This window comes from Cynocephalus volans, chromosome 6, assembly GCF_027409185.1.
Source record: "Cynocephalus volans isolate mCynVol1 chromosome 6, mCynVol1.pri, whole genome shotgun sequence".
NCBI classification, from domain to species: Eukaryota; Metazoa; Chordata; class Mammalia; order Dermoptera; family Cynocephalidae; genus Cynocephalus; species Cynocephalus volans.
Window position 1 is genome coordinate 150,100,935 of NC_084465.1, and position 25,984 is coordinate 150,126,918.

Consider the following 25,984-nt stretch of genomic DNA (forward strand, 5'->3'; position numbering starts at 1 on the left):
ATCTACAGAACATTCCACCCAACAACCTCAGAATATTCATTCTTCTCATCAGCACATGGATCATTCTCCAGGATAGATCACATATTAGGTCACAAATCAAGTCTCAATAAATTCAAAAAAATTGGAATTATCCCATGTATCTTCTCAGACCACAATGGATTAAAACTAGAAATTAATAACAAACAAAACTCTGGAAACTATGCAAACACATGGAAATTAAACAGCATTCTACTTAATGACATATGGGTCCAAGAAGAAATCAAGCAGGAAATCAAAAAGTTTATTGAAACTAATGAAAACAATGATACATCATACCAAAACCTGTGGGATACTGCAAAAGCAGTATTGAGGGGAAAATTTATTGCATTAAATGCTCACTTCAGAAGAATGGAAAGATGGCAAGTGAACAACCTAACACTTCACCTTAAAGAACTAGAAAAACAAGAACAATCCAATCCTAAAGTTAGCAGACGGAAAGAAATCATTAAGATCAGAGCAGAACTGAATGAAATTGAAAACCAAAAAACAATTCAAAAGATCAACGAATCAAAAAGTTGGTTTTTTGAAAAGATAAATAAAATTGACAAACCATTAGCATGGCTAACAAAAAAAAGAAGAGAGAAGACTCAAATAACAAAAATTAGAAATGAAAAAGGCGATATTACAACTGATTCATCTGAAATACAAGGAATCATTCGAGACTACTATAAACAACTATACGCCAACAAATTTGAAAATCTGGAGGAAATGGATAAATTTCTGGACACACACAAGCTCCCAAAACTGAACCGTGAAGACGTAGAAAATTTGAACAGACCAATAACAATAAAGGAGATTGAAGCTGTTATCAGAAGGCTCCCAACAAAGAAAAGCCCAGGACCAGATGGATTCACAGCAGAATTTTACCAAACATTCAAAGAGGAATTGACACCGATTCTTTACAAACTATTCCAAAAGATTGAAACGGACGCAAATCTCCCAAACTCATTCTATGAAGCAAACATCATCCTGATACCAAAACCAGGTAAAGATATAACCAAAAAAGAAAACTACAGGCCGATATCCTTGATGAATATAGATGCAAAAATCCTCACTAAAATACTAGCAAACAGAATACAGCAACACATACGAAAAATTATTCATCATGATCAAGTGGGATTCATCCCAGGGATGCAAGGTTGGTACAACATACGCAAATCAATAAATGTGATACACCATATTAATAAACTCAAACACCAGGACCATATGATCATCTCTATAGATGCTGAAAAAGCATTTGATAAAGTTCAGCACTCATTCATGACAAAGACCCTCTATAAGTTAGGTATAGAGGGAAAGTATCTCAACATAATTAAAGCCATATATGACAAACCCACTGCCAATATCATCCTGAATGGGGAAAAGCTGAAAGCTTTTCCTTTAAGAACAGGCACTAGACAAGGATGCCCACTCTCACCACTCCTATTCAACATAGTGTTGGAAGTACTAGCCAGAGCAATCAGAGAAGAGAAGGAAATAAAGGGCATCCAGATTGGAAAAGATGAAGTCAAACTGTCCCTGTTTGCAGATGACATGATCCTATATATCGAACAGCCTAAAACCTCTACAAAAAAACTCTTGGAATTGATAAATGATTTCAGCACAGTAGCAGGATACAAAATCAACACACAAAAATCAGTAGCATTTCTTTTCTCCAATAGTGAACATGCAGAAGGAGAAATCAAGAAAGCCTGCCCATTTACAATAGCCACCAAAAAAATAAAATACTTAGGAATTGAGTTAACCAAGGAGGTGAAAAATCTCTATAATGAGAACTACAAACCACTGCTGAGAGAAATTAGAGAGGATACAAGAAGATGGAAAGATATTCCATGCTCTTGGATTGGAAGAATCAACATAGTGAAAATGTCCATACTACCCAAAGTGATATACAAATTCAATGCAATCCCCATCAAAATTCCAAAGACATTTTTCTCAGAAATGGAAAAAACTATTCAGACATTTATATGGAACAATAAAAGACCACGAATAGCCAAAGCAATGCTCAGCAAAAAAAATAAAGCTGGAGGCATAACACTACCTGACTTTAAGCTATACTACAAAGCTATAATAACCAAAACAGTATGGTACTGGCATAAAAACAGACACACTGACCAATGGAATAGAATAGAGAATCCAGAAATCAACCCACACACTTACTGCCATCTGATCTTTGACAAAGGCACCAAGCCTATTCACTGGGGAAGGGACTGCCTCTTCAGCAAGTGGTGTTGGGATAACTGGATATCGATATGCAGGAGAATGAAACTAGATCCATACCTCTCACCGTATACTAAAATCAACTCAAAATGGATTAAGGATTTAAATATACACCCTGAGACAATAAAACTTCTTAAAGAAAACATAGGGGAAACACTTCAGGAAATAGGACTGGGCACAGACTTCATGAATACGACCCCAAAAGCACGGGCAACCAAAGGAAAAATAAACAAATGGGATTATATCAAACTAAAAAGCTTCTGCACAGCAAAAGAAACAATTAAAAGAGTTAAAAGACAACCAACAGAGTGGGAGAAAATATTTGCAAAATATACATATGACAAAGGATTAATATCCAGAATATATAAGGAACTCAAACAACTTTACAAGAAGAAAACAAGCAACCCAATTAAAAAATGGGCAAAAGAGCTAAGTAGGCATTTCTCTAAGGAAGATATCCAAATGGCCAACAGACATATGAAAAAATGCTCAACATCACTCAGCATCCGGGAAATGCAAATCAAAACCACATTGAGATACCATCTAACCCCAGTTAGGATGGCTAAAATCCAAAAGACTATGAACGATAAATGCTGGCGAGGCTGCGGAGAAAAAGGAACTCTCATACATTGTTGGTGGGACTGCAAAATGGTGCAGCCTCTATGGAAAATGGTATGGAGGTTCCTTAAACAATTGCAAATAGATCTACCATACGACCCAGCCATCCCACTGTTGGGAATATACCCAGAGGAATGGAAATCATCAAGTCGAAGGTATACCTGTTCCCCAATGTTCATCGCAGCACTCTTTACAATAGCCAAGAGTTGGAACCAGCCCAAATGTCCATCATCAGATGAGTGGATACGGAAAATGTGGTACATCTACACGATGGAATACTACTCAGCTATAAAAACGAATGAAATACTGCCATTTGCAACAACATGGATGGACCTTGAGAGAATTATATTAAGTGAAACAAGTCAGGCAGAGAAAGAGAAATACCACATGTTCTCACTTATTGGAGGGAGCTAAACATTAATATATAAATTCACACACACACACACACACACAAATCGGGGGGGGGAGGGAAGAAGATATAACAACCACAATTACTTGAAGTTGATACCACAAGCAAACAGAAAGGACATTGTTGGGGGGGAGGGGGGGAGGGAGAAGGGAGGGAGGTTTTGGTGATGGGGAGCATTAATCAGCTACAATGTATATCGACAAAATAAAATTAAAAAAAAAAAAATAAAAAAATAAAACCCATGGAACTGGATTAGACAAAGAGTTAACTCTAAGCCACACATATTAGTTATTAATACTGTATCATTAATGCAACATGTTAATAGGGGAAACTGTGTATATGTGTCAGGGGGGAAGTATATGGGAATTCTCTGTACATTCTGCATAATTTCTCTAATCCCAAATTTCTGTAAAAAATAAACTATTAAAATTTTTTTAAAGATGTGTAAAAACTTTACACAGCAAACTACAAAACATTATTAACAAGGCAATTCTTAAATTTATGCAGAAGTTCATAGGGCAAAAATAGCAAAGATCACACTGATAAAGAGGAGTATATTAAAAGGACATAAAGTACTAAATATCAGGCCTTATAAGATACAATAATTAAAGCAATGTGGTATTGGTACAATGTTAGACAAATAGGTGAATGAAAGAAATTATTGTGGGAAACAGGCTCACAGTTATTGATGACAAAAAGCTATATAACAAAGATAAATGAACATTCTTTTCAAAATAGTTCTATTCACATGCATATTGTAAAACAATAGATGTTCTTAAGATAACATAAAAATATCTTACTGTCTCTGTATTCTTAAACTATACAATAAGTGTCAACTATAAATGTGAATATTTTCAAAGTGGACTTAACATTAAGAATTTATGTTCATCAGAATACACCGTTAAGAGATTTAAAAACCAAATGACAGATTAGAAGATTATTTTGCAGTACAAATAACCAACAGAAGGCTTTCATCCAGACTATTTAAAGAATTTCTAACAAAGCAGTAAGAAATAGATAATCAAATAGAAAAATGGACAAGAATCTTAAACATGCACTTCACAAAAGAAGATACCTAACTGACTAGCAACCATTTTGAAAGTGCTCAATCTTAGTAATCAGGAAAATTGAAATTAAACACACAGGTAGACAGTATTACATATCTTCAGTGAGTATAAATTAGAAAGAATAACAGAATCAAATTAGGGTAATTCTTTAGGGCAACTGGAAGTTTTATAAGCTGCTGGCAGTAGTGTAAATTGGTACAAATATGTTTGAATACTGTTTGGTATTTCTGCTATTTATTGGGAACCCCAATAAGATTAAGAGCTGACCTACCATCATAAACTTTGGAGGCCAGAAGGCAGTAGGATGACATATTCAAAGTGCTGCAAGAAAAACCTGTCAACAATGCATTTTACACCCAGCAAAGCTATCTTTCAAGAAAACTGAAGTGAGATAGAGAGATTTCCAAGTAAATAAAAATTGATAGAACTTGTTGCTAGCAAATAAGGTTTATGAGAAATAAAGTTTTTCACGTTGAAAGCAAATGACCTCAGATTGTAGTCTGAATCCACACACGCAAAAAAGAATGGATAAGAGTAATTCTATAATTATAAAAGAGTGTAGAAACGTGTATTTCATCTCCTTTCTTTTCTTAATTGAAATGCCAGTTATATAAAGCAATATGTATATAATTGCATTGTTAGGCCTATGACATATAGCCATTTTATACATTTCACAATAGCAAACAAAGGAGACGGGTGGGAGAAGTGATGTAATTGGAATAAAAAAATGATAAGAGATGGTAACTTGGATTCACAGAAACAAATGATAAGAACCAGAAATTGTAAATAAGAATGTTAATGCAACAAACACTCTAAATATATACGTGTTATTCTTTCTAATCTCACTTTCTTTAAAACACATAAAATTATATAAAGAAATAATTATACAAAAATGTTAACAATGCCTTTAATATTTATCAGTATAATATACATAACAATAGCACAAAATGGGAAAGAGGAAATAGAGCTATATAGGAGTAGCATTTCTATATCTTGCTGGAATTTAATTAGTATAAATCTGAAGAAGATTTTAAGGTTGACTGTGATAATGGTAACAACTCTGTGAATATATGAAAAATCATTGAATTGGACACTTTAAATAAGAAGTTGTATGGTATGTTATATATATTTGAAAAATAGCTCAGTGAACTCCAAGCAGAATAGGATAGGAAAAAAAGGAAATAGGACTGGCCCGTTAGCTAGTTAGAGCATAGCCTTATAACACCAAGGTCACGGGTTCAGGTGCTAGTACTAGCTAGCTGCGAAAATGAAAAAAGAAAGAAAAGAAAAAAATAAATAAAGTGGGAGGATATTGTGAAAGAGAAAAATTATTGCTCTTCCTAGATTATAAGTTTCCCCAGAACATACTTTGTACTCTTAGTGCTTAACCATATATTCCTTCAGTGAGAATTGCCTCCCTGCTTTTCTAAGAATCTTTGTATGCTCATTTCAGGTGAATCAGTCCTTCTTACATACCAGTTGGAGAAAGAACCAGAGAGGCTAAAATACGTCTGCTAATTTCCCAGTTTTGAGTTGCTATATAACTTCTTACTTTTACAAAATGTTGTTACTTACATATTAAAAACTTGCTCTGCCCATTCTGATGCATCTTCGTTCACTTTGGTAATGATGTCCCAACTGGTTAACTGGGTAATTTGTAAAGAAACAATATTTATTGCTTACAGTTTCAGAGGCTGGGAAGTCCAAAGTCTAAGAAACACATCTGGTGAGAGTGTTGTTGGTGGGTAGTGACTCTTCACAGCAAATCAGTGTGTCACATGGCAGATGGCAGAAGCAGAGAGAGAGCTAACTCCTCTCTCCTCCTTTAAAAGCCCTCAGAACCACATTTATGACCACCATTAAACCATCAATGGTTTATTCCATTGATATGAGTGTGGTTCTCACAATCTAATTACCTTGTCAAGGCCCACCTTTCAATTACCATAATGGTATTTCCCACCTTCTTAACAGTGTCACACTGGGAACCAAGCCTCTTAAATTAAATTTTGGGGAGACATAATTATATCTGTAGCAGGGAATCTAAGAGGACACTTTCGCCTCAGTCTACAATTGCCTACTTGATTTAAAATTAAGTAACTTAAAAAGGGTGTTAAAATATTCCTGGATGCATCAAAGAATTTCTACTTCACAGTAATTTTCTGTGATTATGGAGACCATGGTTTTCAAGTTGATTTGTGAAAAAAAAAAAAAAAAATGTTGTGTTCCACCGTAACAGAAATATCCTTACACTCTGAATGTGTTCATTGTAAACTGGAAAGTCATTGTCATTATCATAAACTCTGCAGGATATTTTCATTTTGCCTTAGAGGTAGCATTGTATGGTAAAAGCACTGGTTGAAGAATTATGAGGCATCAGTTCGAGCAACAATTTTGTTGTTACCTGGATATATGGTCTTAGTCAAATCACTAAATATCTCTAAGTTTGTATGATTGCTAGCGTACCTTCTAGTTCTAATGTTTAGTAATTTTACAATCCAGAAACTTCATTACAACTTTTATTTATTAATAACAAAGTCTAATTAATTTAATATCACACACACGCTTACATTCCTGTGTTAAGATTATTGTACAAAGTGTTTTCACAACTATTTATTTCTATAGAGACTGATATAGAACTCTTGAAAGATGCTTCTGGAAGACGTTTCTTAAAGAGTGAATTCAAGACACAATTAAAACGTATCCCTGGTAAGAAAAAAATTTTCAAGTCCTATATTTGTTGTTCACTTATCTTCTTTGGAGGATGTAACTTTAATAACAACAGTACTTACATGTTATTATGACGTGGCACATTTCCTCATGAATATCATCCTATAATTGATTTACTCTGGTATTTACTAGAAATGGAAAATTAACTAGATATCAATCACTACTTCTAGAACTCATTCATTTAATTCATAAAAATCAAATGCTATAGTGAGTATATAGAATATACTTGGGGCCAGTATGTCCAAAGCTATTTTAGTCACTTTCTATTTCTAGTTTACATAAAAAGTTAGTTTGAATTTTCAAAAGTAGAAAGGCTAGCTGATGGATTTGATAAAAAAGAGGAAAATAAAAGACAGTTATTTTATTTGTTATCAATTTCCTCTGTTCTTGAAAATGTCAGGCATAGTAGTAATATCTCAGCTGTAGTAGAGTCCTTTAGTTGTGTAACAAAATTCAGAGATTATACAAGTACTACTACTGCCTTTAATCCAGGAGTAACAGTGTTATAAAGCTTCTGCACAGCAAAAGAAACAATTAAAAGAGTTAAAAGACAACCAACAGAGTGGGAGAAAATATTTGCAAAATATACATCTGACAAAGGATTAATATCCAGAATATATAAGGAACTCAAACAACTTTACAAGAAGAAAACAAGCAACCCAATTAAAAAATGGGCAAAAGAGCTAAGTAGGCATTTCTCTAAGGAAGATATCCAAATGGCCAACAGACATATGAAAAAATGCTCAACATCACTCAGCATCCGGGAAATGCAAATCAAAACCACATTGAGATACCATCTAACCCCAGTTAGGATGGCTAAAATCCAAAAGACTATGAACGATAAATGCTGGCGAGGCTGCGGAGAAAAAGGAACTCTCATACATTGTTGGTGGGACTGCAAAATGGTGCAGCCTCTATGGAAAATGGTATGGAGGTTCCTTAAACAATTGCAAATAGATCTACCATACGACCCAGCCATCCCATTGTTGGGAATATACCCAGAGGAATGGAAATCATCAAGTCGAAGGTATACCTGTTCCCCAATGTTCATCGCAGCACTCTTTACAATAGCCAAGAGTTGGAACCAGCCCAAATGCCCATCATCAGATGAGTGGATACGGAAAATGTGGTACATCTACACAATGGAATACTACTCAGCTATAAAAACGAATGAAATACTGCCATTTGCAACAACATGGATGGACCTCGAGAGAATTATATTAAGTGAAACAAGTCAGGCACAGAAAGAGAAATACCACATGTTCTCACTTATTGGTGGGAGCTAAAAATTAATATATAAATTCACACACACACATACACACATACACACACAAACGGGGGGGGTAAGAAGATATAACAACCACAATTATTTGAAGTTGATACAACAAACAAACAGAAAGGACATGGTTGGGGGGGAGGGGGGGAGGGAGAAGGGAGGGAGGTTTTGGTGATGGGGAGCATTAATCAGCTACAATGTATATCGACAAAATAAAATTTAAAAAAAAAAATAAATAAATAAATAAATAAAAATAAATAAAAATAAAAATAAAAATAAAAAAAAAATAAAAAACCACCCTTTGATGTCTGGTGTGACACCAAAAGAGGCAGACTGCCACAGAAAAATAAGGAAAAGAGACACTCTGAGAGACCCTCGAAAACCACTGTCATCCAAAAGTGATTTTGTGCATGCCTGAGGTTGTTCCCTTGGAGGAACAACATTAGAGGCTTTATATTTCAGGGGAAAGAGACTTCAGTAAAATAATCCATTCAAATCTACAGAAACAAATGAATAGAACCAGAAATTATAAATAAGAAAGTTAATATAATAAGCACTATAAATATATACTTGCTTCTTTCTTGTCTTAGCTTCTTTAAAAGGCATAAAGTTATATAAGGAAATAATTCTATCGACAATGATAATAATGACTTTAATATTTACAGGTGTAATATGTATAACAACACCATGAAATGGAGAAGAGGAAATAGAGCTATATAGGAGTAATTTTCTGTATTTCATTGGAATTTAACTATTATAAATCTGAAGTACATTCTAAAATTGACTGTTGTGATGGTTACACGATTCTTTGAATATATTAAAAACCATAGAGTTGAACATTTTAAATGCTAAAGTTGTATGGTATGTTATATATATTTTTAAAATAGCTCAGTGAACTTCAAGCAGGAAAGGATTTTTTAAAAAATTTAAGGAATGGGATGATATTGTGGATGGAAGGTTGTTATTCTTACTGGATTTTAAGTTTCTCTAGCACATACCTTTTAATTCCTATGTACATAACCCAGTCTTCCCTCAAATGCCCTTCTCATTCCCTCCTCATTTGTATGAGGATTATTTGCTTGCTAATTTCAAATGATTCCATCCTTCTTATATATACCAGTTGGAGAAAGAACCAGAAGCTTAAATACATTTACTAATGTTCCCAGTTTGGAGTTGCTATATAGCTTCTTTTACAAAATGTTGCTACTTACATATTGAAAGTATGCATCTTTTAAAAATTTTGGTAATGATGTTTACGACTTGGTGCAGAATAAAGCTGTGGTATATTTGTGCTTCCAAGATCATAATGCAATCATTTACATTAATTCATGGTATCGCCAGTTTTTCCAAGGAAAAGACTTCTGCTTTATAGTGTCAGGATCATGACAGGTTTCCAACCACAGTTATATGCTCTACTAGAACCAAGTTCCACCGACAAACCATTAGGCCCACTCATTGACATTATGTCACCAGTACTGATATTCCCTTTTCAAAATGATTTTCTTGTTAATCATTTTAATGTATTTTTCATGTCATTGAACCTACTTAATAGTTTCTAATATCATCAAAAATATCAAGTCACATAAAAACCTATATGGACACGAATCCAATACCAATCCTGGTAGTGCTGCAGATTGAACCATTTCCTCCTTGCTACATGCTAAAGGGGTTTCAGAGGGCACTTTTTCTCAGTCCGACAAACATCTTGTTACTCTTGTCATCACTGATGCCTCTGATTTACAGTTACACAACCTAAAAAGGAGATGGAAATCTGGATGAGTCAAAGAGTTTTTGCCACATAGTAAGTTTCTGTGACTAATGACACCATAGTTTGCAACTTGACCTGTGGAAAAAATTAAATTCCACCTCACTAGGTACATACCTACAGATGAGAGTGCTTTCAATGTAAACTTAAAAGTTATATTATTATCATAATGTCTCTAGGATAATTTTTACTTGTATAAGAGATAGCATTGTATAGAAAAATCACTGTGTAAGGAATTATGCAGCATAAGGTTGTGCATCAGTTTTGCCTTTCTTTGGATATATGGTCTGGTTAATTCACTAAATGTATCTAAGCCCCAATATAGTGTGGCTTACGTAATTGCTAATAGCCTTTTCATTGTAAGATTTTGTTCTCCAATCCAGATGTTTCATTATAACTCTTATTCCATAAATACAAATGCTCTAAGTTAGCATGTCTCACACACACACACACACACACACACACACACACACGCATACACACTCACATTTGTATGTAAATGATTGCCGTAAAGTGTTTTAATATCTGTTTATTTCTATAGGGGCTGATATAGAAGAATTGACAGATTCAGCTGGGAGAGAGATAATAAATAATGAATTCAAAACACAATTAAAGACTCCTCTTGGTAAGAGCAAGAATTTTACAAATTTAGTATGGCTGATTAATTTATCTTCTCTGCAGTTTAATTGTGTGGCTGTTTAATGAGAATGGTACCTATACGTTATTATTACAGGGGCAAAAGTCTTTATAAATTTCCTTCTATAATTAGCTCAACTCTAATATTATCTAGCAGTGTAAAGTTAGCTATATATTATTAGTTTTTAAACTCATCCATTTAAAATATAATTCATAAAAAATAATGGTAGATAATCTCAGAATATGCTTCATTAAAGTATATCCAGTGCTATTCTATTCACTATTTTAGGCATATATAGAAATCTTTCTTTTGAATTTCCAAAAACAGAAAGGCTAGCTGATGGACGTGATAAGAAGATAAACAGAATAGTTATTTCATTGGTTAGCAATTTCCTCTCTATAATGAAAATGTCAGGCAAGTTTGTAACGTCTCAGCTGTCATAAAGTTCTTTAACTATGCTATATTTATCAGAGATTACACAACTGAATTTAGTCCAAAAGTACAGTATTAGACACACTTCTCTTTGAACATAGATGTGATATCAAAAGAAGGAGACATTTAGCAGAGAAATAATGGAAAGAGACCTTCAAAGAGAGACCTGGTAAAACCACTCTCATTCAAGGGAGACTATTTGCACACTCAAGGAAATGTTCTAGAGGAGCAGTATGAAAGACTTCACGCTGTAGAGGAAATGACTTTAGTAAAATATTCCTGCCATATTACACACACGCGCACACACACACACGCGCGCGTGCACACGCGCACACACACACACACACACACACACCAAGCAAATGAAAACATCAAGCCCCCCAGAAGTGAAAAGTAAATCAATACCCAGATATGCTACAGTGTATTATCTAAAATGTCGAGATTTTAGCAAAAAAAAATTTAGACATGCAGAGAAAAAGTAAGTTTTGGCCCAAACACAGGGAAAATAGGCAACAAAAATTGCTTGTGGTAGTCCTAGATGTTAGATATAGCAGACAATGACTACAAATCAGTTACTATAATATGTGCAAAGAATTTTTTGAGAAAAGAAAAAGGAAGATATAATGAAAATATCTTATTAAATAGATGAAATCAACACTGTAATAGAAATTAATGTTTAAAAGGACCAACTAAAATATTTGAAATTGAATGATATAATAACTGCAAGGAAAAATTTACTATAGGGTCAATAAAAGATTTGAACTGTCAGAAAAATGAATCAGCAGACCTAACATATTGGCAATATTAGAAGAAAATTATTCCTAGTAGAAAGAGAAAAGATCATAAAAAATATTGGTAAGAAATGGCTGAATACTTTAAAAAGTATTTGATAAATAATATTAATCTACACATCCAAGCTCAATGAAATCCATATGGAATAAACACAAAGAAATCCACAGCCAGACTCATCATAGTAAAAATGTTCAAAGACAAAAAGAAAACATTAGTTGCAGCAAAAGATAAACAACTCATTATGTAAAAGGGAATGCCAGTAAAATTAACAGCTGACTTAACGTCAGAAACTATGGAGTCCAGAAGGCAGTAAAATCATAGATTTAATGTGCTAAAAGAGAAAAACTATCAACCAAGAATTCTTTTATATATTACAAAACTATCTTTCAAAAAGGAAGGTAAAATAAAGAGATTGCTAAATACATAAAAACTGAGAAATTTCATTACTTGCCAAACTGTTTTCCAAAAAATACTAAAGAAAGTTTTTCAGGCTAAATGCAATTGGCCCCTGACAATAACTCCCCAAAAGAGCATGGGTTAAGAAATTTTATAATTCTAAAAGACTTTATAATTGCATATTCCATCTCCTTTTTTTCTTAATTGATTTAAAAGACAATTGTATTAAAATACTTATATAATTGTATTGTTGAGCATATAACATACAGACATGTAATATATTTCACAATAGCAGCACAAAGGTGATCAATGGGAGAGGTGATATATTAGGGTAAGAAAACAACACTGGATGGTAACTCAGATACACAGAAGCAGGTGGAAAGAACCAAAGACTGTAAATAACAAGGTTAATATAACAAACACAGAGTGTATACTTGCTTTTCTTTCTTTCCTCAGCTTATTTGAAAGGCATAAATTTATATAAAAATAATTATACCAACTGTTTCAATGTCTTTAATATTTACCAATGTAATATATATAACAATGGCATGAAAATTAGGAAGAGGGAATAAAGCTATATACAAGTATATAGGAGTAACGTTTCTGTGTGTCACTGAAATTTAGTATACATGTGAAATAGGTTCTAAAATTGACTGAGGTAATGTTCACTCACTTCTGTGAATATTCCCATTGAATTGGACACATTAAATGGAAAAATTATATATTTTTAAAAGATATATATTGTGAACTTTAAGCAGGATAAGATTACAAAAAATTTAATGCCGTTGCTTTATGATGATAATGTGAGGGAGGAAAATTATGAGTCTTGCTAGATTTTTTTTATAAATTTCTTCAGCACATAATTTTGTATTCCTAGTGTTTAACACTATCTGCACTCAAAGTTTCTTCTCATTATTACCCTGCTTATTTAAGAATCCCCTGATTTCTTAATTCAAATTAATGAGTCTTTCTTACTTATACCTGTAAGAGAAAGACCAGAGAGATTAAATATGTCTGCTAATATTCCCCAGGTTTGTGTTCCTATAGCTCATTACTTTCACAAAACATAAAAAGCTGTTTTGTCTAATCTGATACATCTTTGTTTTTTGGTAATGATGCCTTATCTGGTCTCTGCCTGTATTTACATTGCATTGGTGGTATATTTGGGCTGCCATGATCACAGTGCAAACTTTAACACTTATTCATGGGTTTACCCAGTTTGCCAAAGCAAGACTTCCTTTCTAAGTTGTCAGGATCTTTATAGGTTTCCAACCTCAGTTCGTGTTCTGCTTGAACCAAGTTTCAAACACAAAACTTTAGGTCCAACTGGTGAACAGGGTTACCAGTTCTAATTATCCCTTTTTCAATATAAAATTATTTTAATAGATTCCATTTTAGTTTTTCTATCATGTCACTTAGACATTAAACAAAAAATCCAACAAAAAGTAAAGATTGTGTAAAAACTCAAATGGAAAGGGATGCAGTCCTAATGCTGGCACTACTTTAAATATTCCCATTTCCTACTCCCCAGCTACAAGTCTATTTGCTAAGAGGTCTTGAGAAAGGACTTCTTTCTCATTCATTGAATTACTTGTATTTTTTTTCTGTCACTGGTGCCTATTTGATTTCTAGTTACATAACTTAAAAAAGAACATTAAATTATTCATGGATAAGTAAAAGAATTTCTGTTTTATGGTAATAGTCTATGAGTTATGATAACCATGATTTGCAACTTGACCTAAAAAAAAAAAAAAGAGTTGTATTTCACCTCACCAGATATATCCCTACAGTATGAATACATTTTTAATGTACACTTAAAAGCTATATTATTGGGGAGAGCAGGACACGATGGCAGACTAGAGGTGCCCAATGCATGATCCTCCCACAGAAAGGGAACAGAGCAAGAAATGGACAGCTAAGTATGGGGGAGAGCATTAGTGGGAGAGCCTGGGAGGGCAGTAGGAGCCTAGTGAGGACCTTGTAGAGCACAAAAACCAAGGAGGATGGTGTAGAGGAGAAGAGGCATATGGCTTCAGCTGCCACCACATCTCTGACACCAAGATCATCCAGGAGTTCTCCCTTGCAGCAGAAAGAATCTACTCAGCCATGAGAACAAAGGGGTAACCCTCTTCCTGCTCCTGCTCCAGCCTACCCCCACCACTGCCATGGTCTCCTGTGCCATTGTGTAGTCCCAAAGCTGTCACCCTTCTCCCTGCACGTGAGTTTTTCCTACACAGTACACCCCACTGTGCAGGCCATGCTGTTCACATGACCCTGCCCTGCTGCCCACATGGTGCTACCTGCCTATGTAGCTTCAGCCTTCCAGTGTGGTCCTGGTCACCCATGTGACCCCAAACACTGGCCACCAGTGTATCCCTACCCGCTGGCCTGAGCCCAGCCATCAGCTGCCCATGTAGCCCCACCTGCATGGCTCCCCACACAGCCCCAACCACCTGTGTGGGCCCAGCATCTAGCCATACATGCCGCCCCAACTGCTTGGCATCAATGCAGCTCCATTCTCCCATGTGGTCCCATCTATCCAGTCACCTATGTGGTCCCTACCAACTCATTTGGGCCCAGAGACAGTTGTACCTGCCAACATTAACCCCCCCCCCCAGACCAGAAACTACTGAGTCTACCCAGAACTACTGAATCTACCCAGAACAACCGAGTCTACCCAGAAGTACTCAAATACTGAGTCTACTTGAAACCAAAACTAAAACACCCCACCCAATGGACAGTATATAACAGATCTACAGGAGGGAGTCTGACTAATCAAAACCCACCACAGAATAACAGAAGAAACAACTGTTCTGCCAGATGACTAGACATCTACATAGGGATACTAGAAATATGAAAAAATAAGAAAATATGACACCACCAAAGGAATACCATACAGGCCCCTTATAAAAGTAAACCCTTGAAATGTCTGAAAAGGAATTCCAAGTTATAATCTTAAAGAAATTCAGTGAGATACAAGAAGAGTCAGACAGACAACACTATGAAATGAGAAAAACAATCCAGGACATGAAGAATGAAATTTACAAAGAGATAAATACCATAAAAGAGAATGTAGCAAAACTAGAGCTGAAAGATTCATTAAAAAAATAAAAACTACAATTGAGAGCATAAGCAGCAGGCTAGAGCAAACAGAAGAAAGAGTTTCTGATCTTAAAGATAGTTTCTCTGAGATAATCCAAGCAGACAAAAAAGAAAAAATGTATCAAAAAAACGAAGAAAATCTAATAGAGCTAGCAGACAACCTTCAGTGCACAAACATCTGAATCGTGGATGCTCCAAAAGAGAAGAAAGGAAAAGTCATTGAAAACATATTCCATGAAATAGTTCCCGAGTATTGGTAGAGATATGGACTTACAGATCCAAGAAGTGCAAAGATCCCTAAATAGAATTAACCGAAAAAGGTCCTCTCCAAGACATGCTGTAGTCAAAATGACAAAAGTCAAAGACAAAGAGAGACTCCAAAAAACAGCAAGAGAAAAGCATCAAGTCACCTATAAGGGAGTCCCCATCACTCTAACAGCAGACTTCTCAGCAGAAACCCTGCAGGCCAGAAGAGAATGGGGTGATATGGTCAAAATACTAAAAGAAACAAACTCCCAGCTGAGAATACTATATTCAGCAAGGCTATCTTTCAGAAATGAAGGGGAAATAGTGTATTTCACAGGCAAACAAAAGCAGTGAGATTTCACCACCACATGATCAGCTCTACAATAAATCCTGACGGGATTCCTGCTTCAGAACTCAAAAAATAATAATCACCACCATGAGTAAATGAGAAAGAACAAATACTGGTAGAGCACATATGCAAACGAGAAAGAAAGAAACTGTACCACACCCCCTCAAAACAAACAAACAGACAAAAATCCCCCATAAACAAATGATAAAAGGGGAAGGAAAAAACACAAGATATTGAAATCAACCATATGAAAAGCACTAAAATAACAGGAGTAAAATAATAACAACCCTAAAAGTAAAAGGATTAAATTCCCCATTTAAAAGATACACCCTGGCAAATTGAATTAAAAAACTAGACCCAACTACATACCCTCTACAAGAGACTCATCTTGCCTGTAAAGACACACACAAACAGTGAAAAATTGAAAAAAAGATATACCATGCAAATGGAAACCAAAAATGAGCAGGAGTAGCTATTCTTACATCAGATAAAGTAGACTTTAAACCAAAAACTACAAAAAGAGACAAAGAAGCCAATTATATAATGATAAAAGGATGTATCCAGCAAGAGACATAACAGTCATACATTCATATGCACCCAACACTGGAGCACCCAGATATATAAAGTAAACACTATTAGACCTAAAGAAATAGACAACGATACGATAATAATTAGGGACTGAGAACACCTCTCTCAGCACTGGACAGATCATCTAGGCGACAAATCAACAAAGAGACACAGAATTTAAACTACATCTTAGACCAATCGGACTTGGCAGATATCTACAGAACATGTTCTCTAACAGCTACAGAATAATTCTCATCAGCACATGGAACATTCTCCAGGATAGACCACATATTAGGCCACAAACAAATGTCAACAAATTTTTAAAATTTCAAATCATTTCAAGTATCTTTTCAGATGACAACAGATTAAAACTCAATATCAATAACAAGCAAAACTCTGGAAACTATAAAAACACATGGAAATTAAACAACATGCTCCTGACTGACCAAATGGGTCCAAAAATAAATTAAATAGGAAATAAAAAAAATTGTTGAGACTTATGAAAATAAAGATACATCATATCAAAACTTGTGGGTTACAGCAAAAGCAGTTCTCAGAGGGAAGTTTATTGTAGCAAATACACCAAAAGAATAGAAAGATTTCAAATAAACAACCTAATGCCACACCTCAAAGAACTAGAAAAACAGGAATATAATTCCAAAATTAGTGGGCAGAAAGAAATGATTAAGACCAGAGCAGAACTTAATGAAATATAGACCACCCCCCAAAATACAGAAGATCAATGAAACAAAAAGTTGTTTTCCTGAGAAGATAAACAAACTAGACAAAACATTAACTAGGGAAAGTAAAAAAATGAGAAGAACCAAATAACAAAAATCAGAAATGAAAGGGAAGACATTTCAACCAATACCACAGAAATATGAAGAATCATTACAGACTATTATAAAAAACTAATGCCAACAAATTTGAAAACTGGGAGGAAATGGATAAATTTCTGGATACATAAAAATTACCAAGACTGAACCAAGAAGAGACAGAATACCTGAACAGACCAATAAGAAGCAATGAGATTGAAGTGGTAGTCAGCAGTGTCCTAACAAAGAAAAGCCCAGAAACAGATGGCTTTGCTGTGAAATTCTACCAAACCTTTAAAGAAAAATTAATACAGGTTAATTCAAACTATTCCAAAAAATTTGAAACAGAAGCCATTCTCCCAAACTCATTCTATGAGGCCAGCATTGCCCTGATACCAAAATCAAAGACAAAGGTACAACAACAACAACAACAACAAAACCACAGGTAAATATCTTTGAAGAATGCAGATGCAAAAATCCTGAACAAAATATTAGCAAACAATATAGCAACACATCAAGAACTTATATACAATGATCAAGTGGAATTCATCTAAAGGATGCAAGGATGGTTCAACATATGCAAGTCAATAAATCTGATATACCACATTAACAAAATCAAGGTCAAAAACCATATGACACAGAAAAGGCATTTGACAAAATTTGCTGACACTTCATGATAAAGACTCTCAGCAAATTAGATATAGAGGGAAAATATCTAAATACAATAAAATCCATATACAACAAACCCACCACCAATATCATCCTGAATAAGAACAGGAACAAGACAAGAACGCCTACTCTCACCAGTCCTATTCAATATAGTATTGGAAGTACTAGCCAGAGCAATCAGGCAAGGGAAAGAAATAATAATATACATCCAGACTGAAAAAGACAAAGTCAAATTGTTCCTGTTTGCAGATGACGTGAACCTATATATAGAAAAACCTAAAGGATGCTACAAAAAAAACCCTATTAGAGTTGATAAATGATTTCAGTAAAATTGCTGGATACAAAATGAACATGCAAAAATCAGTAGCATTTTTTAAACTCCAGTAACTAGCAGAAAAAAAAAATCCATAAAGCTAGTCCATTTACAATAGTCACTAAAAACAAACAAACAAAAAATCTAGGAATAAATTTAGCCAAGGAGGTGGAAGATCTCTACAACAAAAACTACAAAGTACTGCTGAAAGATATTAAAGAGTACACAAAAAGATGGGAAGACATTCCATGTTCTAAGATTGGAAGAATTAACATTGTGATAATATCCATACTGCCCAAAGTGATCTACAGATTCAATGCAATCCCCATCTGAATACCAATGATGTTCTTCACAGAAATAGAAAAAAAAATCCTAATATTCATATGGAACAACAAAAGACCCATATAGTCAAAGCAATCCTGAGTGGAAAATAAATAAATAAATAAAGCCAGAGGCATAACACTACCTGACTTCAAATAATACTGCAAAGGTATAGTAACACAAATAGTATGGTACTGTCATAAAAATAGACAATTGGACCAATGAAACAGAATAGAGAACCCAGAAAGCAATCCACAAACTTACAGACAACTGATCTTTGACAAAGGCACCAAGAACATAAATTGGGTAAAAGACTGCCTCTTCAATAAATGGTGCTGGGAAATTTGGACATCCTTAATTGGAAAAATGAAACTAGACCTGTATCTCTTGCCACATAACAAAATCAACTCAGAATTGATTACAGACTTAAATATATAATACCTAAAGCTATAAAAACCCTAAAAGTGAAGGGAAACACTTCAGGAAGTAGGACTGGGCAAATACTTTATGAATAAGGCCCCAAAAGCACAGGGAACAAAAGAAAAAACAAACAAACTGCATTACATCAAACTGAAAAGCTACTGCACAGCAAAAGAAACAATTAACAGAGTGAAAAGACAACCTACAGAGTGGGAGAAGATATTTGCAAACTATGCATCCAACAAGGGATTAATATCCAGAATATGCAACTCAAACAACCTAACAGTTAAAAACCAAGTGATTGGGGAGAGGTTGGATGGGGGACACAAGGAATAATGGCAATTTAAAGAAATGGGCATACTGATAGTTTTGATCTGATCGTCACATCTTGGACACAGGTGGTAATGGTCATCTTTCTACCCCACAAATATACATAATCAATAAAAAGTAAATAAAATACATTGGCAAAGGAGCTGAATAGGCATCTCTCAAAGGAATATATACAAATGGCAACAGACACATTGAAAAATACTCAACATCACAAAGCATCAGGAAAATACAAATCAAAACCACATTGGGACATCATCTCCTTCCAGTTACACTGGCTGTTGTGAAAAAGACAGAATCACAAATACTGGTGAGGATGTGGAGAGAGGGGAACCCTCCTACACTGTTGGTGGGACTGTGAATTGGTGCAGCCATTATGGAAAACAGTATGGAGGTTCCTCAAACAACTACAAGTAGAGCTGCCATGTGATGCAGCAATCTTACTGCTGGGTATGTACTCAAAGGAACAGAAATCATCATGTTGGAGGGACATCTGCACTCCCATGTTTATCACAGCTCTGTTTATAATAGCCAAGAATTGGAATCAACCTAAATGTCCATCAACAGACTGGATAAAGAAAATGTGGTATATGTACTCAATGGAGAACTACTCTGCCACACACACACACACAAAAGAATGAAATTCTGCCATTCACAGCAACATGGATGAACTTAGAGAAAATTATTTTAAGTGAATTGAGCCAGGCACAGAAAGAGAAATACTGCATGTTCTCACTCATATGTGGGAGCTAAATATAAATAAACAAATAAATTTAAAAAATGAAAAGAAAGAAAGATACAGCAATCACAATGATATTTTGAACTTTCAAAAGGAGAGAAGAGACTGAAGTTACCAGAGGTGGGAAAGGGAGACAGGGAGTGAGGGTTAGCGAGAAATTAGTAAAATGAAAAAAAAAAAAAAAAGATTACATTGTGGAATGTTGAATATATTAATTATTCTGATTTGAGCATCACATATTGCATGCAGATATTGATGTTCAACAGTGTAACCCACAGATTTTATGTAATTGTACAATAAATTATGTTTCTATTTTCAAAAGTTATATTATTGCCATAAACTGCCTAGGATGAGTTAAATTTACATGTGTCTGTATTGTACGGAAAAAGCCCTATTTAATAAATTATGTGGTGATCATCATGCATTGTACACAAGTACTGATAGTTAACTCTGTACACCACAAATATGTGTAGTCAACTATGTTTCAATGGAAAAAAAGAAATTACATGGCGTCTGTCTGTGCATTAATTTTATTATTACTTGATATGTTGTCTTGGTTAAATCACTAAACATGTCCAATCCTAAATATAATGTAGCTTATGTGATTGTTAATAGACCTTTCAATTTTAAGTTCTTATGTTACTGCAATCTGGACGTTTTATTATATTTCTTTTATTCTGATGAAAAATGCTAATTAAGATAGTACTAGACATACACATATGTTAATATTTACCTCAGAAAAATGTTTTGAAATATGTACTTTTATAGAGACTGATATAGAACGCTTGACTGATGCAACTGGAAGAGGAATAATAAAGGGTGAAATCAAGACACAATCAAAGAGTCACCCTTGTAAAAATGAGAATGTAAAACATCTACTTATGGTTTATTTATCTTCTTTGTGGAGTTTAAGTACGGATATTTAATGACAATAGTACCTATAAGTTATCATTACACACTAAAAAAGTGTTTGCAAATTTCCTCCCATAATTAGTTGAACTCTAGCATTACTCTCAATGGAAAATTATTACTCTTAGGGCTTGTTTATTTTAAAAGTTATCCATTAAAAACCCAGTGCTCCAGGGACCTTAGAATGTGCTTGTGGAAGAACTTCAAATGCTATTCAAATTGCTTTATATTTCTTGCTAGTTAGGAAAGTTGCTTTGAATTTACTTAAGTACAAATACTAGCTTATGAATTTGATAAGAGGAGGAATATAATTGATAATTATTTAATTGGTTATCCATTCCTTCTATATAGTTATGGTATCAGGCAAAGTTATAATTTTTCAGCTACAGTACAGTTCTTTAGTTTTGTTATATAGTTCACAGATTACACTACTGCTTTTTTCCTGGTGAAATAGTGACACACTTCTTGATTTTTGGTGTGATACCAAAAAACACAGAGAGCTTAACCAAGACATAAAGGAAAGAAACAGAGGAAGAGAGCCATGTTAACACAGTTCTCATAGAAAGTTGACGATGTGCATGCTTAAGGCTGTGGCCACACAGGAGTAATATTAGAAGCCTCACATTGCAGGGGAAGAAGACTCCAGTAAAATAGAAAATGGTCCAGCCACATGACTAAATAAATAAACAAGCATACAATGACAAGCCCCCAAAGGGAAGGAGGAAATCAGTATGTGGATTTGCTACAATATGTTATCTAAAAAGCCCAGTTTCAGCAAAATGTTCTGAGACTTGCAAAATAACAGTAAAGTGTGACCCATACACAGAAAAAAAGCAGTCAACGAAAACTTCTTATGAGGATCCCAGATGTTTAATTTTGCAGGCAATGACTGCAAAACAATTCTTATATTTAAAACAGATAATAAAAATCATGCTTAAATATTAAAGATATGATGACCAATATCTCACGAAATAGAGAATATCAACAAAGGGGTAGAATTTTTTTTTTGAAAAGAAATTTCTGGGGGGGAGAAGAAGACACAACAATTACAATTCCTTGAAGTTGACATGACAAGCAAACAGAAAGGACATTGTCGGGAGGGGGGGAGAGGGAGGAGGGAGGGAGGTTTCGGTAATGGGCCACAGTAATCAACCACATTGTATATCGACAAAATAAAATTTAAAAAATAAATAAATAAATAAATAATAAACTTCTTACAGTCTGGATAATAAAAAAAGAAAAGAAATTTCTGGAGTTGATAGTATAATAACTTAAGAAAAAATTTACTAGAGGGGTTCAAGAGTAGATTTTAACATTCAAAACAAATAATCTGCAAATCGAAAGTAGTGAGAGTACTAGAAGAAGGTGAGAGGAAAGGAGAAGGAGAAATATTCGAAGAAATGATGGCTGAAAATTTTGGAAAATATCTCAGGCAAAATTTTAATCTACTCATCACAGCTCAATTAAGTCCCAGTAATAGAAACACAATAAAGTCCACAACTTGACCCAACATAGTAGAAACTTTGCAACTTTGAAAGTTTCAAAGTAAAAGCCTTGAAGCTGTATGAGAAAAAACAACTAATTATATACAAGAGAACCCGTGTAAGATTAAAAGGGGGCAGAGCATCAGAAACTATGGAGGCCAGAAGGCAGTGGGCTGGCATGTCAGTGCTGCCAGAACGAACTGTCAAACTTACATCCGAATGCCCATCTTACATCCAGCAAAATTATCTTCAAAAATAAAATTCAAATACAGAGAATTCCAAGTGAATAAAAATTTATAGAATTTGTTGCCATCAGGCCACTTTACAAGTAATATTTAAGAAACTTCCTCAGGTTGAAAGCAAGCATCCTTACACAGTAATTTGAATCCCTATAAAAAAGAACATTGGTGAAAGTAATTCTGTTATGACAGAATACCATAAAGTGCATATTTTGTTTCCTTCCTTCTCATATTTGATTTAAAATGTATAATATGTATATAATTGTATCATTGGGCCTATAACATATAAACATGCAATAAATCTGAGAACACTAGCACAAAGAAGATGGGTGGAAGCAATGATGTGAGTAAAAAAATGATAAGAGATGGTAACTCAGATCCCCAGGAGATAATAAAAAGAACCCGAAATCACAAATAAGAATGTTAATATAGCAAACATAATAACAATGAGTGTAATAATGTCTTTAATAAGTATAATAATAGAAAGAGGGAATAGAGCAATATATGAATAATGTTTTCTATATTTCACTGAAAATTAATTAGTATAAATCTGAAGTAGATTGTAAAAATGACTGGTGTGGTGGTTTAACGACCAAGTGAATAAATTAAAAATTATTGAATTAGACACGTTAAAAGAACAAATTTTGTGCTATATTACACATTAAAAAATATATATCTTAATGAAATACAAGCTGGATAGGATTCAAAAGAGATTTAAAACAGTGGGAAGATGTTGAAAAAGAGAAAAATTTTGACTCTTACTATATTATGAGCTTCTCCAGCACATACCTTTGTATTCCTAGTGCTTAAACCTACCTGTTCTCAAATACTCTTCTCATTACCTCCTTGTTTATCTAAAAAGTATTTGCTTGCTTAATTCAAATGCAGCAGTATGCCTTACTTATACCGGAAATAACAAGAGGGATTAAAATAAGTCTGCTAATGTTCCCTAGTTTTTTGTTGCTATAGCCCACTACTTTCACAAAATATTGAGAATTGATTATTCATAACTTGTTCTGCTAATCTGATGCATTTTTGTTCATTTTGATAGTGATAATCCAACTGGTTCCTATCGCTGCACAGATTGCAGTGGTGGTACCATGGGACGGCAAGGTCATTGTGCAGCCTTAAAATTTATTCATGGACTTAGCCATTTCTAAAAAGCAAAACTTTCACTGTATGGTGTCTGGGGCATTCCGGGTTTCCAACTCATTTAAATACTTTGCTAAAACTAAATTTTATCCATAAAACTTTAGGCACAATAGGTAAACCAGATCCACCAATCCTGAGTATCCAATTTTCAATATGAATTCCGCTTTGTTAATTTTGATTTTATTAATTTTTTTGTCATTGGACCTACTAGTAGTTTCAAAACCAAGCAAAAATTTCAAATCACATAAAAACTCAAATGGAAAGAGAATCAATTTCAATATTGGTACTAATGTAAATGTATCCATTTCTCCTCTCCACTACAAAATTTACATTCTAAAGAGACTTGGGAGGGCACTTTCTCCTAGTTCATAAGCTTATTGTTATTCTTGTCTATCGTTGTTGCCACTTCATTTACATTGTTGCCACTTAATTTAATGTAATCTAAACATTACATTGTTGCCACTTAATATAACTTAAAAGAGGCTAAAATATTCTTGGAAGAATCAGAAAATTTATTACTCATAGTAACTTTTTGTGACTATAAAGATAATTGTTTAGAAATTGACCTGTAAATGAAACTATATTCCACCTCACCAGGTATATCACTACAATATGAATGTGCTTTTAATGTAAACTGAAAATTATATTTTTATAAACTCTCTAGGATGATTTCAGTTTGCATAGAGGTGGCACAATATAGAAAATGCACTGGTTAAAGAATTATGAGGCATCCATTTCTGCATCATTTTGTCACTGCCTGTCTGTCTTGTTTTGTTCAAATCACTAGGCTTTGCTAAGTTTCAGTAAAATGAAGTATATAATTGCTAAGAATGCTTCCAATTCTAAGGTTTTGTGATTGTGCAATCAAGACCTTTATTATTAATAATTCTTCTTTAATAGCCAATGCTAATTAAGTTATTACTTCCCATATACACGGACATATCAGCACTCACAGAGACACAGATGTATGTTACAGTTTGCCTTTCAAAGTGTTTGGAAAACATGTTTATTTTTGTAGAGACTGAGATAGAACACTTGGCAGGTGCTAATGCAAAAGATACAATGAAAGGTCAAATCGACACAATTAAAGAGTGAACTGGGTAAGAACAAGGATTTTTCAAGTCTGCTATTTATGGTCTATTTAGCTTCTCTGAAGTTAAATATGGATCTTTAATGACAACTGTACCTATAAATTATTATTACATAACAAATGTCTTCATGATTCCCTCCTATAATTTGTAGAACTCTAATCCTTACTATCCACAGAACATTAGCTAGATATTATTAGTTTTAGAACTCATCCATTCATAAAGTAATCCATATAAATCCAATATTGTTGTGACCTAAATATGTGTGTGGTGCAATTATTTCAAATGCTATGCTGCTCATTTTATATTTCTGGATAAGATAGGAAAGTTGCTTTGAATTTGAAAAAAGCATAAAGGCTAACTGATATATGTGATAAGAAGAGAAATATAACAGATAATGATTTCATTGGTTAGCCATTCCCTCCATTTGATGAAAATGTCAGATAAATGTCTAATATCTCAGCTGCAGTAGAATTATTTAGTTGTATCATACAGTTTTATAATTATACAACTGAATTTAGTTCTGGAATAATACTATTAGACATACTTTTCCTTGATCTTTGGTGAGACACCAAAAATAAGCAGACAGGTTAACAGAGAAATAAAGGAAAAAGGCAGTGGAAGAGAGCCCTGCTGAAACTATTGTCATCCGGAGGTGGCAGTGGGCATGCCCAAGGCTGTGCTCTTGAAGGATCAACATTAGAGGTTTCTCACTGTGGGAGAAAAAAGACTTGAGTAAAATAGTCACACAAAAAACTAAACAAATAAACAAGCAAACAACAGCAAGCCATTAAAGGGAAGCAGTAATCAGATCCAGATTTGGTATAACATATTATCTGAAATGTCCAGTTTTTAGCTTAAAATTG

General features: G+C 34.1%; 1 protein-coding gene across 1 annotated transcript in view; it reads left to right on the forward strand.

Annotated features, from left to right (window-relative positions):
• Positions 1 to 25,984, forward strand: part of CCDC7 (coiled-coil domain containing 7) — a 346,712-nt gene that overhangs the window by 290,950 nt on the left and 29,778 nt on the right. The window contains exons 28-29 of the mRNA XM_063101148.1: positions 6,976 to 7,059; positions 10,663 to 10,746. Coding sequence (XP_062957218.1) covers positions 6,976 to 7,059; positions 10,663 to 10,746 — 168 coding nt within the window. The remainder of the gene's footprint in view (positions 1 to 6,975; positions 7,060 to 10,662; positions 10,747 to 25,984) is intronic.